Source organism: Patella vulgata, chromosome 8 (genome assembly GCF_932274485.2).
Source record: "Patella vulgata chromosome 8, xgPatVulg1.2, whole genome shotgun sequence".
Classification (NCBI taxonomy): domain Eukaryota; kingdom Metazoa; phylum Mollusca; class Gastropoda; family Patellidae; genus Patella; species Patella vulgata.
In genome coordinates this window covers 37,635,016-37,653,006 of record NC_065886.2, presented here as the reverse complement: position 1 = coordinate 37,653,006, position 17,991 = coordinate 37,635,016, and the positions used below count along the sequence as shown (strand labels likewise).

The window sequence follows — 17,991 nt, the reverse complement described above, 5'->3', positions numbered from 1 at the left end:
CATCCAAACGACTAAAAGCTGGTTCTTGACAGGTCTTCTACACCACTGACAAGGGGAAACCACACTGGAAAATCACAAGGAACTTTCTCGGCAAACTCCGGGATCGAACCCCAGATTCCCGGGTTACTACGCCAGCACATTTCACACTGAGCCCCACATGACAAGATTAAAACACGGGGCTACTACACGTTTTATTCTGTATACATTCCAGGTCCTTCAACATTCCAGGGTTGAACTCTAATAGAGAATCATATAGGTCATTCAACTTTAGTCAGGGTTTAACTCTATAAAAGAATGGTTGGTGTTTCAACTTTAGACAGGTTTAACTCTATAAAAGAATGGTTGGTGTTTCAATTTTCGGCAGGGTTTAACTCTATAAAATAATGGTTGGTGTTTCAACTTCAGACAGGTTTAACTCTATAAAAGAATGGTTGGTGTTTCAACTTTAGGCAGGGTATAACTCTATAAAAGAATGGTAGGTGTTTCAACTTTAGACAGGTTTAACTCTATAAGAGAATGATTCATAGGTTCTGATTTACCTGAATCACATGAGTGAATCTGAAACACGAATATCATACGAGAGGGAGGATTTAATTTGATAGTTACAAGTCAGGTGCAGCAAACAAATGAGAATAAACTGTTTGACCTGCTCCATCATACTTTATATCTGTACTGATGTTTACGCTTTGTACATTTTATATAGGTTTCTTTTTATTGTTTGTAACAATAAACACCACATAATACTGGACTGGGATTGGAGTTTATGGTCTCTTGAATTAAACAGTGTGCTCATCCCAACGTTAAGCGGGATAAAGCGGGATGTAGTGCAACGCCTACTCGTTATCATGGCCCCAACCAGTGAGGGTGAAAATGTCCTCAAAAGTCAGTGGAAAAGACCTTCACAACACCAGGAGCATTGTCAAAGCCTGGTCTAGGCCAGTTCACCAGCTACCACGACCCTCAATCCTACCCTTAAAATATACCATGGACCAGTCAAGTTAAAGGCACTTTGCGATCAGCCACGATAAGGTGTAAGGCAGATAGCAAAAACTAATCGCGTGTGTCAAATTTTCGATAAAAACGCTATAAAAATACCATTGTCTGTAGAAGTCCGCATTAAAACACACTCAGCCCGTACCTTATTAGCCCAATTAAACTCTGTCGGATTCAACAACACATACCTGTTTAATCAGTGTCTGCATTCAAGTAGTTATCAAGTAATATAATAAAAACAGCTTAACTCGGACAAACTAGCCACTTTATCATAATGAGTTAAACACACCAGTAGATGCTGAGTTAATTTGTAAAGATGAACAGCCCAGACGTACTCGTTAACATGTTTGAATCTGTAACACGTGGTGCACCCCGACCGCCATATTGCAACATTTAATAATATCGACGCGATATGAAAATGCTTTATGGAGTTTACTTGATAATCACTATTTTCTTTATAATAATAACGACATTTAGATTAACGGAGACCAGTGGCGTGCAGAGGTTTGGCGATACCCGGAGGCCGGAGCCAACGTCTTGGTTGTATCATATATATTCATTCCCCCAAGGGGTGTCTAGCATTCAGAAGTGTGAGAAAGAAAGATATTTAAAATAAGTTAAAACAGTCGATATAAACTCTTTAAAACAGCTGGTTCATCAAAATTAACAACGGTAATGTTGCAAATTTTTTACTCTTTGAATAATATGAGGACTCCCCACCCCACCCCAGAAATGGATGTCCGGGACGCCCCCCTCTGCCTGGAGACTTTACTGCTAAAGATATTATTATTACAGATATATTCTGTCGAAATTAAGAAGGCCACACACACGGCCTCTAAAATAAGTTATTAAATGAAATTATTTACTTGAATATCAATAATAACGACATTTATTAATGGAGACTTTATTGAACGGGAATTCTCATTGTTAAAGATATGTTCCGTCCAGGTTTACAAGGCCACATACACGACCCCTAAAATGATAGTCAAGGGCACAAGGCCAGGTCAAGAGACGGTTGAACTGCTACAATATCCCGAACTTGCAAACCATTGAGCATTCTCAACAATCTGAACGACAGACCCACCCTACCTGGAAAGAAAGCTAGCTACCATTTAGTTTTCGACCGTTAGTTACGTATGCATTCCCTGCTAATATGTTTGGCACTTTATATACCCTTTTCTTCGTTTCATTATAAAGGTCTTTGACCGCGTAGCTGAATCAGTTTACTAATGGCGGACATTATTACTTTTAGACACTAACACGCTCTTACAACGTTTTTAATTATAGCTTCCTTTGAAAAAAATCATCTCTTATTAAGAAAAATGTTACTAGGAAACATGTGATTTGTTAAAGCGAGAACATTCGACACTTGCCTATTAAACTAATCATCTTTCCAATCGACCGACGGTAAAAAGAAAACCTAAATAATTCCCACAGAAGCAATAATATATTTATTAGAGACACAATTATCGTGTTAAATGTATGATTCTATATTTAGACCGGGCAATTATAGAATTATATATTTATTGCCGTTAGAATATTCTAGTTTAGTGATATTAGTGGAACTTCCTGTTCTACTTTTCAGTATGATTAGTACTGTTTTATCTGGACGCATTATAAACTGGGCACCACGATAGGAGTTTTTACTGTTCCCATATATATGTAATTAAAAATATAAACCACAAAAACAATGGAAACCTGATTCATTTTTAAATTAAATTTGGCATCTAACAAAGCAGACATCCTGTGGTGCCCCCCTCCCCCATTACTATGATACCCTAAGCCAGTGGTTCTCAACCAGTGTGCCGTGAGATCTTCCTAAATGTGCCGCGGAATTTTGAACGGCACACCAAGAAAATGCGAAAAACCACATGATCCCAATTGAGTACTCACTGGTGTCCACTGATAAGTTCATAGCTGTGTTTTTCTTTATTTAGTTCGAGTCAGTCTATGTGTCTATGACTAGTCTCTGTCTACGGTTGTATGCCGTCTGACATGCCATGTTTTTATTTTGCGAAATTCCGATATTTTTCATATGTATTTAGCCAGGTGTGCCGCGATGTTTTCTTGTGTTTCAAGGTGTGCCGTTGGCAAAAAAAGGTTGAGAACCACTGCTAAGCAGTACTTTTTTTTGCTTAATGGCCAATTCGGCACTGGATGCGTCCGTGATACATTTTTAGAAACCTCTTTTAGTTCTAAATTTTCTCTGAGAATATTTATCTAATAATTGCAGGCCCTACTAGGAGCTCGGGTAGGGGTGTCCAATAGTGTCGGCTGTCTAGCCTCGTGGGGTTTCTCCGGGTCCTCGAGTGTTCTCCTACTGCTAATCCTCCTACGCACGATGGAAATTATAAAAATAAAATTGTACCATATATTAGCCCTGATATGGCCTAGTTTGTCCTGAGTGGACGTGAAATCTCATTTCGTTCTCTCTTTTGTGTAGTCCTGAATTGTTTGTTTTGTCTACCCGCAATCGCCTTTGGCGTACCGTTAGGACTAGGTCAGCTGCACGGGATGTAAACAGGGCTAGCGCTAACCCAAAACCTAAGCCTAACCCACAATCTCGTCAACAATCACGTGCCCTAACCCTATTTACATCTCGAGACCATGACGAAATCTGCAGTTGACCTTAATATATAGACCTGACCTTTGGCGTACACGTAAAAGTTGGAATTCGGTGAAGGGTGGATGCAAACGCAGCTGTACAAGCAAATCCTGTTTCGTCACATTGAATATATTTTGAAAAATCGGGGTGTCAATAATGTTTTGTGACGCATATCTGGACCCGAATATCACATTTAAATTCATCACCAACAAAAAGTTCAAATTTACATGTTTCAGAAAAACGTACTAATAAGTGAAGAAGTCTGTTTTAAACTATCATGTAGGGGGCCCAGACCCATCCGACACCGACGGCTTTAGTCCGTACTGGATCTAACCTACATCTGTAGTCTGGATTATTTACTAAAAAAAATAGAAAGTTAGGACATTGCCTTCTTGTAAGATAAATATAGACTGATTGATCGAGTCTAATATTCAAAGCATAAAGCTTATAATACAAGCTTGTGTCAAATATGTTTCAAACACTGGCATTTATATTTTTTTTATTTTTTGAAGAGTGTTTAGATTATCGATCCAAAACCCTCCAAACCTAAATCTTTGGATAACTTCTCAGAGGAGTTTCAACTCTTAAAAAAACAACCTGAATTGATTTATGCAGTTGCGACCGTGATAACCACTGTCTTAGATTGAATGATACAAACTAGAAGAAGATTGGCAACACTGATAAACCCATCACTCAGCCACAAGCTACATTCATAATACACAAAGTAAAAAAAATACTGTGTATGTTGGACGAAACACTCAAGCACCGAAATTTTTCTCATAAGGCTATGTGATTGTCTCTGTGAGGAAAACAACCGCGTGGATTCTTCGGCTCACTGGCCTTATAAGTAATCAATTTGGTGACAAACAGTAGTTTCTTTCAAAATGAATTGAAATGGGGTTTACCGTCATAAAGTGTACTATGGGGGAAATTTTGTACTGGCCGAGGCACACCACGGTCTACTATTAATCGAATTCAAACTGCCAAGTGTTCTTTTATCTATAGGCCAATATGGGCACCCGAAAGGCCAATATACGTTGTCCTGATGGGACGAGAAATCGAGGACCCGTGTACAAGCTGGCGTGCACGTAAAATAACCCTTGGCAATATATTTCACGTGAACATATAATATAAACACTATACAATATACAATTTACCACCATACGATATTTGTGTTTTTTTCTGGTTTGTTTGATGGGGGGGGGGGGTCTTACATCTTCTACCACATAGCTTCCGCCAATGATATGAAGGTTCACACTACCCCCGCCCCTCTCCCCGCAACGTCTGGTGCCATTTACGTTTGTCTAGTTGGTTTTGTTTATATATGTGATATATCGTGGTTCACACTATCGCCCCCCCCCCACACACTCCTCTGGTGTCATTTACGTTTGTCTTGTTGGTTTTGTTTATATATGTGATATATCGTGGTTCACACGATCGCCCCCCCCCCCACTCCTCTGGTGTCATTTACGTTTGTTTTGTTTATATATGTGATATATTGTGGTTCACACTATCGACCCCCCCCCCCCCCCACACACACACACTCCTCTGGTGTCATTTACGTTTGTCTTGTTGGTTTTGTTATGTGATATCGAGGTTCACCCCACCCCATACACACACACACTCCACCGGTGTCATTTACGTTTGTCTTGTTGGTTTTGTTTTTGTGTGGTGCGGTCCTCCTGCACTTACTATTAGTTATAAACACATTGGACCAGTTCCCATCTGTTTTGGAATGGAGTATCTAATGCAGTCGGATGTACTGCTGTATTGTGAGTTTAATTTGACTGGAAAGTGGAATCTCTACACTCTAACAATCTCCAACTCTCTTGCTGTTGTTAATTTCCGGAAATATCAAAGAGTATTAAGGTTATGATGACATTCTGACGTCTTACCGCTTTCAATGAGATTTATTCAGTAAAAGATGCATTACGTAAAAGCTAAATCTACCAAGTGCAGGTCTTTCTTTGGGTCTCAAATGTTATATAAATTATTAATTAGATATTTATTCACACGATAAACCAATAATCAACTCTCTAGACCATCGGATGGTCACGATTTATTTATTCGATTGAAACACGATCGATATTTAATGATTATAAACAGTCATAACTTCGATAAGAATAAAGTAATTTGACTGAACTTTTCAATATATTACCTTTTCATTATCTATTTTAGCTTGAACTGCCAACTATTTATCTAAATCTTGCAAAATGCATCTTTAACGAATTAAGGTATTTTACACGAGTGTTCATGTGAAAAGCACAAAAAGCGTGTAAGACTCGCAAATACACTCTTAAAATATCTTTATTTCAACGATGTTTCGGGAGGTTTGTTTGAAATTTGAAATTGAAATCACGGCAAACTGTTACTGTTTTACCAACCAAAACCAACAAGGACTCCAAAGCACTCGTGCCGCTTTAATTATGGATGAATTCCGACTGTGGGTACAGTGTTAAATACCACACAAACTCCCATAATTACCGCACAGTCTGTTCCGCGTCTGTATAGTCAGCTTCAAAGCGCAATTACCAGAGTTTTACAATTAAGAAGGATGGCTGTTTAATAACCAACAGATTCTTGTATAATTTACTATAAGGTTTGGTCTGAATATACAACATGTATCAACTATATACAATATATAACCCGTGTAGACAGATTTAACAGGTTTAACGTAACTTCATGTATATAATTACTGAAACATGTGCGTAGTGCTAAATATATTGTAGTTAGAGGTTTCCCATTACGCCGGGAAAAGGCGTCCGGGTATCGCTTTCAGTCCGTTAACATTAGCTGGTCGCAAGCGTCATATGGATTCGGAGTCTTGGATAAACTCGATATTTGATTGACCGCAGACCGGAAGTATTACAAGAGATTGTTGTGACTGTTACCAAGGGTGGATAATCGTATCTGACCGATGAGAATCCCAAAGACGACAAAAGGGGATCCACCTCTCGATAACATTGAATTCAGATCCACAGGCATTAGGTTCCCGGAACGAACTCCTTTGTTAGCGAAATACTGGCTACGCCGCTGAAGACAATACTGTCTTATTTTTAAAACAAAAAAACAAAAAACAGACACGGTCATTAACCTTGGTTTTTATATGTAATGGCGGTGTTAATGTAGTAATAACAGTTACTAACAGATTTCAAAGCATGAGATCGTATTTACTGTAATTACGTGTTTTAGACTTCAACATTTTGATCAGATCAGGTTGCAACTTACAAGTCATAATTTCTAGTTTCAAACGATATTATCACGAGTTTGTAAGCAGAAAAAATAACTTGTAATCCGATTTTCAAGTCAAAGTCAATTGAAGTAAACACGACGTGAATCGAACGTAATATTACAGCAACTATTTACTTAAGTATCTGCGATTACCCAGACCAACATAACCTTATACCTGTTTATCACAATTAGAGCAGAATTGATAACCATTCGAGTTTAAAGAAAAAAAAACCCACTAACATTGAAAAAGATATTAAGCGTAGGCGGGAAGGGGGGGGGCAGCCCACACAAACAAGTCATGTATTCCCAATACCTAAAGTATAATAGTATGCCCAGGTGGACCGCACCACACACAAACACAAGACAAACCTACAAGAAGGACACAATATACACAGATACCCCAAATCAACAAAAGCACATATCAGATGAAGTGAATGGATCCGGGGGCTAGCCGTAAGCGTCTTGGTATGAAATCAAATGGGATTTGACGTCTTACTTTTCTGCACCAACTAATGGAAATGGGGATACACCATGCAATGTATTATGAGGAAAACTTTGTCCGTATGGAGACTTTCCGCTTCCTTTTTTGGGTCACAGCACCACTGAAAAGGGGAAAACAGACCGGAAAATCCCGCAGAAACTTCCCGGGCAACACTGTTATACACCGTACCTCAGTGTTTCTTCCCGGCAACGGGACGACTGGAAGCTATTCCCGACCAGTTCCTCCGTCCTCAATAATATCTAAGAAATATGTTCTACTTCTCTCGAGGGACTGGATAATGTGAATGACCGCCTTAGTAGTAAACATCTTCCAGAGATGTGCACAGATTACCATCATCGACTATTATTAATTGACAGTACTGTTGATCTACTGATCCCATGTAATACATCAAATCATGTTTCTGTATACATAAACAGTCACACAGCTAACTAACCTCATCAATTCCATCACCAAGACAACTCATGATTACCCTGACAACAACGTCACCCTAACAACAACAGATATAAAATAGCTCTCCGTATTTTGACAGGTTCCATATTGCAACAAATAGATTTTTTTTCTTTTATCCAAACTTCTTCCGAATATAAAAGCTTTTCCTTCCGTCGGATGCCATCAAATAGAACAGTTTGTCTAAGTGGGACTTTATGAAGCCCGATTGATCAATGTTTCAACTCTAGTTTCGAGTTTATCATCTTCCGAATTCATAATTTGATTGTATTACCCCATTATTACACAAATTTCACTGGTTTCCCATAAAATCCCGAACTGAACACAAAACTCGCCTATACAGCCAAAATTATTTTTACGGCATGGTCCCACGTTACCTTTGTCAAATATTACATAAATATACACCATCCAGAACTCGAGGATCTCAAAATAAGCGCCCTCCTGTAAATACATCAACATTTGTCAAACGGTCCTTTGCTCATAATGATGCTACCTTTCGGAACAATTAACCAACCAATATTAAATCAGCTAAAACCTTACATAAGTTTAAAATTTGCTCAAAGGAGCTAAGTCTCTAACTCAATATTTTTCATAATATTCGAAATTAAAAACACGAATTAGAATTCAATACGGATCAATTTCAATGAATGTGGATGTTTTCTTGGTGTGTACCCCATGGTTTCGGGTGCCATTTGGTAATTAACAAATAAAAACATATCCTACAACACAATGCTAAAGTAATAAGTAAAGACTGATTCACAAATGGCAAAATAATAACTTTAAAAATATGTAGAATGCACTAAGCAGGCGTAAACGAACGCCCAACAATTTGAACTGTTCACGTATTTCACCGAACATAATTGATTAGAAATTACAATATTTTTAAAAAAATAAAATTGAATATAAACCACTTTACATACATTCATATTACATTAATATGTGCTTTTAGAACCATTGTTGTCTATTTCAAGGTTACCCCCCCCCCGAGTCATACCCCCTTTAAGCAAAGCTTATCAAGAAACGATTCCAGTGTTAGGACAGGTCTCACACGAACATAGATCAGACTTTACATTGAAATATTGCGCCATATAAATGCAATAATTATTATTATTAACCAAAAGGAAAAGAAGTGTATAACGGTCAATGTGGTGATAAATGGTTATGAGATCCCAACTATCGAATTCATTTATGACAAGTGGCTTGGGTTCATGGAATCCACATTCAAACTGTCGATTAAATTAAAATAATGGAGCGCACGAGTGGGTCGGTTCTTTCCATTCGCATATAGGCCCATATTGAGGTATACAAAGAATAAATATATCAGCGATTCCTGTTCCCTGCAATTTAAAAAGAAAATGGACCTAAACGGGCCCACTATAGGTTCATATTACATGTAATACATGTTTAATCACAAACGTTTATAAACTATTCAAAAAAAAGTAGGGGATATTTGATTTTTAAGTGTTATTAAAGTCACCTAATGAAACTGACGAAGAAACAAATGACAAAATGAAATGAAGTTCACAGACTGACCATTATAAGGGTAAAATGATACCCGGGGTCAAACAGCAAAGTTACCACAGCATCACAACCAAGTCAGTAACGGGTAAATCCTCCTCTGTTTGCCAAACAAGCATTGATCCGACGTGGCATACTCCTAATGAGACGTCTAAGGTCATTTTGGTCCAGATTGTCCCATTCCTGTTGCAAGTTCTTGGACATTGGCAGGACGTTGTTGACGTTGACGTAACCTCTGTCCAAGCATGTCCCAGACATGCTCGATGGGGGAGAGGTCGGGACTCAGTGCTGGCCAAGGTAATGTGGTGATGTTCTGTTGTTGGAGGTAACCTGTAACGATCCTGGCCCTGTGACATCTTGCGTTGTCATCCTGGAAGATGAAACGGCGGCCATGACGTCGTGCGAACGGCACAACATGGACTGCCAAGATGTTGTCCCGGTAGTACTGGCCTGTAACACGCCCTGCAACAACATGTAAAGCCGTTCTTCCAGCAACAGTGATGCCTCCCCACACCATAACAGAACCACCCCCAAATCGATCATGTCTGATGACGTTAACGTCTTGGAAGCGCTCGTTTCGACGACGCCACACCCTCCTACGTCTGTCCAAAAAATCAACAGTGAACCTTGACTCATCTGAAAACATCACATTGCTCCAGCGTCGATTATCCCAGTGTTGACGATCCCTACACCAACGACGTCTTGCCTGAATGTGATGATCTCTCAAACAAGGGATCACGCGAGGACGTCGGGCGCGAAGGTGACCCCTATGCAGTCGATTCCGAATCGTCTGGCCACTCACTCTCACACCAGTGTCTGTTTGAAGACGAGCGCTGATCTGATTTGCTGTGATGACACGATTTCTCAAGGCCAAGGTACGGATAAATCGATCCTGGACTTGAGTTGTCGCCCTTGGTCGACCTGAGCGTGGTCTGTCCTGTACAGATTGTGTATCACGGTATCTGGACCATAGCCTGCTTATGACAGACTGAGAAACATTCATCGTCCGCGCCACAACCGCCTGAGTTGTGCCGATCTGTAGCATGCCAAAGGGCACGTAACCTTTCATTTTGGGTAAGCCGACGCATATCAAAATTTGTTTTCTGGTCACTAAAACAATTAAACTGATGTTTCCGGCCTGGAATTCAATGCCACAATGACTGTAACATTCAAAGTCAGAGTCGTGCAAATCTTGGGTTGGACCCCCATGATGATCCCAAGCATCACCTGCATTCCATGCGGTAGCTATTGGTGCGTTTGGGCGTCACATGTAACTGGAAATGTTTCTTCTGTTAGGTTCTATAGTGACTTTTTTCGTAGTCATTTGCATATTTTAGTATTATGCCCCCAAAATCAAATATCCCCTACTTTTTTTGAATAGTATATTTAAAAAAAACCGGTGCATCATTTGAATTGAGCGCTTTTGTGGTTTTCTGTGAAATATTTAGTTCGTACTATGTGTCGTGCCATGTCCTACATATATTTATTGGACTAAGTTGACCAAAATGTTTCGTCACGGAGCCTCGTCTCGCGGGATTTCGAAATACGGTAGGTGATCAAATATTTTCACAATAGTACTATTAGCGATGTTAGTCCTATAATCCCTGAGGATGATAGCGATCCAGAGAAGTACTCATTGAACCACCGCGGCTCCCATAATAGTAGTAGAAAGGTATATTTAAAGTACTACCAGTTGATAAGTATCAGTATGTGGAAATAAAAATTACCAAATGATACAGCACCAATTTGATAGTGTCGCTTGTTTTCATATGACAGAAGTTCTACCAGATCTGGACCAAAGCGGTAAAATTTCTACCAGATCGTTGCAGTACGTCCCACCACTGCGCAAATGGTACAGTTATTAACGAGGTATCAAACAGTGAGAAGATAAAAAAAAAACGAGATGAAGATTCCATAATATATGTAAGGTAACAGATACATTGATATAGTCTTCGTCGATTTTCGGGGAATTCCGTTGAGTTCAGAATAACACCTTGACCATCATGAATGGGTTAAAGCTATCTGGAGACAAAAAAAGATGTGGTATAGAAACAAATTTTTATTAGTCTCGTTTGAACAACTGCATCAAACTTATTATAAAGGGGCTGAAATCTAGTTAATCGAAAATCATAGGACTCACACTCCTTTCTTCGCCGGGGGTCACCGTGGCTAAGTGGGTGAGACGCTGGCTCGCTAGCCTGGAGGTCGGGTGTTCGGTCGCTGCATTGGCCGAGAAAGTTCATCCAGATTTCCCGGCGTGGTTCCCCCTTGTCATTGATGCAGGACGGAGGACCTGACAAGGACAGATGTCTAGTCGTTCGGATGGGACGAAAACCCGAGGTTCCGTGTGCACATTGGTTTGCACGTAAAATATCCCTTGACAGATAAGAGTAGGCCGTAGTGCCGCTGTCTGGGCAAAATTTCCTTCATAGCACGCTGTATGGCGTATGCCGGTCTTAATTAGCCCAGTTCGGAGCAGTACCGTAGGACGTTAAACCCCATTTCATTTCATTTCAGGGGGTTTGGATGGCCGATTGGTTAGAAAGTGCGCGCTGTATCACAAGGTCAGACATTGAGTCAACTGGCGTGGTTTCGATTTCCCGGTTGTACGTGACAAGGAGTAGAGTAGCTAATTCAACCCCGTAGGGTTTTCTACGTGTTCTCCGGTTTCCTCCCACTGCTAAAGACCCCAAGCGAAATACTGAAATAAAATTGAACAATATATACGTTATTCCCGAATTGGCCTAGTTTTTGTCAAGTGGATGTTAAACCCTATCCCCCCCCCTCTCTCTCTCTCTCTCTCTCTTCACGAAGTGAACTGCATGACTTCCGGTAGTCAGAACCGACGACGCGACCAGTGCAATAAAGATGGTCAGATTGCTTTCCATTATCAGTATGATCAGACTGTTCAAACTTTGCTGGAAGCATGCGTTCGAAAAACCTGCCAGATGAGAGTGATTCTCATTTTAAAAAAATCCGACTGGATATACAGACAAGACAAGTGGCTCTGTTTATTTATTTATAAAAGTGTCCGCCAGGATTTATGAAGTACAATCAACTGTTATTGTACCGGAGACAAACACATGAGATATCTTATATTTTATTGTTCAATGTGAGACAGCCTACTATTCTCTAGAGACACACATTAGATCAAATATTGAACAAAATGAAATGTATTTTTCATTTATTGATTTCTTTAATATATGAAACTAGACACGCAAATTGAATTGGTCGAGAAGAAATCTCTATTGAGAATATTCCGTCTATTGATTAAACCCAGTAGTTAATGCACACGCATATAAATGGGGTTTAACGTCCTACTGTTCTGCGTCAACTGGGAAAATGAAAACGGACATACGCCATGCAATGGGCTATGGGTGATATTTTTCCCGGACAGCGGCACGATGGTCTATTCTTATTTCGAATTCTAACTTTCAAGACTTCGTTTACGTGCACGCCGATGTGTATACCGGACCTCAAATTATAGTCCTATCGGAACGACTAGACACTACCATCAATCCTGCACCACTGACATGGATAAGCCGTGCCGGAAAATACCGAGGAACATTCTTCGCCAACACCGGTGGCGAACTCGAGACATCCTGGTTAGCGAGCCTTTGTCTTACTCACTGAGCCACCGCGGCTCCCTAATTAAGCTGTTAGGTAGATGATCCATTCACACGATAAACCCTTACAGGTGTGTCAGTTACATGTGGTACAATGTACGTACAAGGTATAATTATCTTGTTTAGTGACCGAATCGGTATTAATCGGTATTCTGGCCATAACGCGTAAAGATTGATTGGCCAATAAAAATGATGTTTTCTAACCATTTAGTATTAGAGACTGCCGCTTGGTGGAATATTCCTTTGGTTCTGTAGTCTATATTTGACAATCTGGGCCCAAAGAGAGACTCTCCACTCTTAACGATCATGTGACTAGCTTCGGTAGTTGTCTAAGCCTCGATCACTTACGGAAAATGTGATCCCTTATATCTCGCGCACAACTCCGCAGTTTCAACACAAGACGCATCACTTACGGTGTATAGGGAATTTAAAGAATAAATTGTACTTCATACAACTCAATTTAAAAAATAAATCCATGTTATCTGTTATATTATCCGATATTAAATATAACTACGTGTGGATATATTATCCGATATTAAATGTTACTGCATGTGGATATATAGCCTGGTATTAAATGTAACTGTATGTGGATACATATTATCCGATATTAAATGTGACTGCAGGTGGATATATTATCCGATATTAATTGTAACTCTATCCTGATATATAATCCGATAGTAAATGTAACTGCATATGGATATATAGTCTGGTATTGAATGTAACTGTATGTGGATATATAGTTTGGTATTAAATGTAACTGCAGGTGGATAATATTATCGGATATTAAATGCAACTCCTTGTGGATATATTAATATTATCCCATATTAAATGCAACTCCTTGTGGATATATTATCCCATATTAATCGTAACTGCATGTGGATATATAGTCTGATATTAAATTAACTTCATGTGGATATATTATCCGATATTAAATATATCTTCATGTGGATATAGTATCAGATATTAAATGTAACGGCATGTTGATATATACATTCTCTAGGGATAGAAACATGTAAATACCAATACAAAACTTCCTGGAACGATTATGCCAATTAACAACAATATATACACGTTTTGATGCAATCTGTTTCACAGAGGTAATGCCAAAGCCTTCTTATAACTCTGTGTTGACCTTTCTAAATTACAAGTTCATGTGATTTCTCCGTGTGACGTCACATCACCTGTCGTCGATCATTGGCTTCGATAGCGTGTGTATTGCTTAGATAAGACGTGGTAACGTAAACTAGTCCGGGCAGAATGGTGCCTTTTACTCATTTTACGTCGTCGCGTATTATTGTATTTACACTAAATAGGAAATCTATTTTTATCGAGATACACATCAAACACCTTTATTGATTTTTTTAATACTTCAAAAAATGTTTAAGAATCTAATTTGCAGATGGATACCAGTTAATGTTGTGAGCTAATTAACTCAATGATTGTAGTAGAGGCCTAACGAATATTCACTGCTAATCAGTTTGGTTTTTAAAATGCTGTAATACAAGCTGAATGTAAAACATACGTATAGAGCTACATTTTCGTAGAGCTGTTTTTCTTCGTGTTTACATTTTAAAATTAATTCCATACAAAACAACATTTGGCTAGTTATTTGTCTAATATTTACATTAGTCGTATTTCCGATAGAGTAAACCGCAAATTTATACAGTGTTTAAGGGGGCGTTCCAGATTCACAGGGCACCAAAACTATAATTGAATTGTTGTCTGTAAATCAAACGTCAAATGTGACATTTAGCTTGTATCAACTTTCAAAATAAAATAGTGAGTCGTTCGGGATAAAGCACAAGTTTTGCTAAACCAATCTGATTAAAATATAGATCTATTTTTCGTTTGTTTTTTTTTTATTATTTACTTTCGATGGCCTACACTACGTGAAAATCTGATCAGTTGTACTCGAAGGTCGCGTCAGGGGTCGTACAAGCGGCTGTTGACCGTATGACGTCAGTCATTGATTAATCAATCAGCGTTGACGTTTCTAGGGGGTTAACCCACAGTTCCGCGCATGGCACGCCAAGAACTCGCCGTAACAGATGGTTTCATTGGCTTATCCCTCACGTCATCCAGAACGCCTGTTATATAACAACTCTTCCAGATCCTAGTGTAGTACAGACAAATAAAACGAAATTTTGAACTATAAAAAACGAAACGAAATAGGGTCTGTTTTAGTCAGATTGTTGGTAAACATGAGTGGTTGATATTCGGGAAGGTCTCGCTATAATAGTTAAAAATAGATAATGAAAAGGGAATATGTTGAATATTTCAGACAAATTACTTCATTCGTTTGCATAACATTGTTGTCTCGATTGTAACAGCTACCGTTGTTACGATAATAAAAAAGTCTCGATTGTCCATTTTAAAATTAAATCTTTAACTGCCAATCGTATTTAAATCTTTTGAAACTCAAAACCATCCGAAGTTCCAGAGGGTTGATCAGGGGACTGGCATGTAAATAAATGTCTTATTAATGATATATATAATATTTGAGTACAAACGAAGATCTGCATTAGGCAGATTTAGCTCTTACATAATATCTGTAAATGTAATTTTTATCCCCGCCATCACACAATTTAGAACGTACTATCACAGACGCGTCTTTAAGCAGTTGATTTAAGTAAAATATATGTGGGACTCCCCCAAAAAAGTGGCGGACAGATACTAATACCGCTCAGGGGTTATTCCTGCGAGAAACAAGTGGAATTACATTAAAGGGCCAATCCTGATAATATTTTGGAGAATAAAACTGATTAATTTTGAGTTAAAATCCGTTAAAATCCACTACCTTAGGGCCGAGCAACCAACTCAACATATGTGATGCGTTTTGAAACACCTTAAACCCGTCAGTCTTTATCTGACAATGGAGACCGGTGTATCAGACTATATTATGCAGTGTCTGGATAAAAGCAGACTTTTATTTTATAAAAATAATGTGTAGGTGAAATTTACCTTTCGTTATCTAGTACAGCACATGGGCCATTCATTGTATGTACCTCTAAAGGAACGGGAATCGATTATCAGGTCACCCAACGAAAAAACTGACCCGAAATCTTAAAGGTTAAGTGTCCAGATAAGCAGTTTTGACGTTCACGTCCAAACGACTCAATATTTTGAGCTGAAAATTTGAGACAAGCTAAATACACCATTCCTCTATATTTGGCGCTTAAATTTCATACGTACTCAGACTTTTATTTTTGATACTGTTCAAATCGGGATAGTCCCTTTAATGATAAATAGAAGTCCAGCGTATATAATCACCGCAAATTCAGCGACATCCTGAAGTGCTTTGATAGCCATGTCTACACACATGCTAACTAATCGTCGCAATTACTGGTTCATTCATACTATTGAACAACGGAATTCCTTAAATAAGTTATGTAGCCCCCGTTCAATCAATTTAGTGATCACTTCCGAACAGCTTAACCATTGGAACTGAATCCTACTGATAAACTATTTGATCATATTTAATTTGCATAATCATTAGCAGTCTGATTCCATGATGGTATACTTATAAACTAACTCTTATCTACGGGTACCCTGTCCAAACTGGGACGTCGACTTTAATAACAAATAATTTGAACTTGCTAATATAAAAAGAAAACAATAATTTCAAAATAACGCCATCTAGAGATTGTATTATTAATTATTTATGAAACTATATCAAACTATTTTTAAATGAGTACATATTTGTGTAGCCTTTATTAAAGAAATACATCGACCGACATTCCGATAAAATAAAAGTATCCAGGCTTCATTTTAAGATATTTGGACATTTTACAATTATTTGTTCATTTATTTACCCCCGTCTTCACAGGTCGATACTTTAGCCTGTGTTGGAGGCGCAACACCTGCCACAGAATTCGGTACACGTTTCTGAGGGCAGTTATGAAGACCATACTGATATTTATTTATCCACTTTCATATCGCTCGACTCAGAAAGAATACAAAACTTGCGGGGAAGTTGAGCGCTCTACCAAAATATACAAATTAAGGAATACGGCGAATATGTAAACATTCTACTTACCTTTTCTTGCCTTTTGTCTCGAAGGTTTGAACTAATGAAAAAGTTAACATTATACATATTGTAAGTTTATAAATCCAATCCATTGGTCCAGAACACATTGTAGAAGATTTTTAAAAGCAGAATATCGTGGTTAATAAATACAGGGGTAGATATCGCTCGTTTTGACTTGGATTTACCGAAACGTTTAGTTCTAGTAACTTTTAAGTAACATTGCAAGATACGCAAAAATTGAATTTAAATCTTGTGAAACTCAAGTCATTCAAATTATTTCCAAGCTAAACCAAAATAGACGCAGTTCGGAATTTTTAAAGTAAAAGTAATGAGCGTTTAATTTGAATCTGTAAACATCCGAGCAATAATTAAAACGTAAGTATCACATAACACAACTTGGTCAATAAGCCATTACGTTAGCATCATTTAATTGTCGGCACCATGTTAAGCTTATTCCGATGGTCTAGGTAGTTTATACAGAAGTTCCATGTATAGGAAACTAGTTTCCTATCTCTCTATTGGTAATTCCGCCTCTACACATTTACCTCGTGCTTCTATATATCCCGACATTCTTTTCACCTAAAACCGTCAATAATTACAACACAGCTTCGCCACACATCTAACTGTCAATCATAATGAACTGCACGTGCCAACAAGCCCCGCCTCTAATTGCTTGAAGTGAGTTGTTCGTTTGAAAGCACATTGTAAACCTGTTTCTCTGATTGATCTAATCCGACCAGTGCCAATTGTCAGGCGAGTTTTTTTTTATTAATGATCTTAAAGAGACGGGGCTATTAGCGGAGCTAAATGGCAATACAAATTCGTATAAATGTTTATAAAATGATAATTTCATTTAAAAGTTGAATTGATAGTAACTACCGTGTAAAAAGAACGGGAAAAAAATAAGCAAAGATCGTTTGAATGGGAATGGGACGCGGTACTTGATTATTTTGAGACTAACCCTTCAAATAATTCGAATTTTGGTTATTTCACATGCCCGTTAATGTGAACACGGGAGGACATCGGTTTTTTGTCCCACCCG

The 17,991-nt window shown here is 38.5% G+C and overlaps 1 protein-coding gene across 1 annotated transcript in view; it reads right to left on the bottom strand.

Moving 5' to 3' along the window:
• Window positions 1–17,494, bottom strand: part of LOC126829283 (glycine receptor subunit alpha-2) — a 99,066-nt gene extending 81,572 nt beyond the window's left edge. The window contains exon 1 of the mRNA XM_050559068.2: window positions 16,959–17,494. Within this exon, the coding sequence (XP_050415025.1) occupies window positions 16,959–17,056 (98 nt within the window). The 5' untranslated portion in view covers window positions 17,057–17,494. The remainder of the gene's footprint in view (window positions 1–16,958) is intronic.
• Window positions 17,495–17,991: the final 497 nt, after the last annotated feature.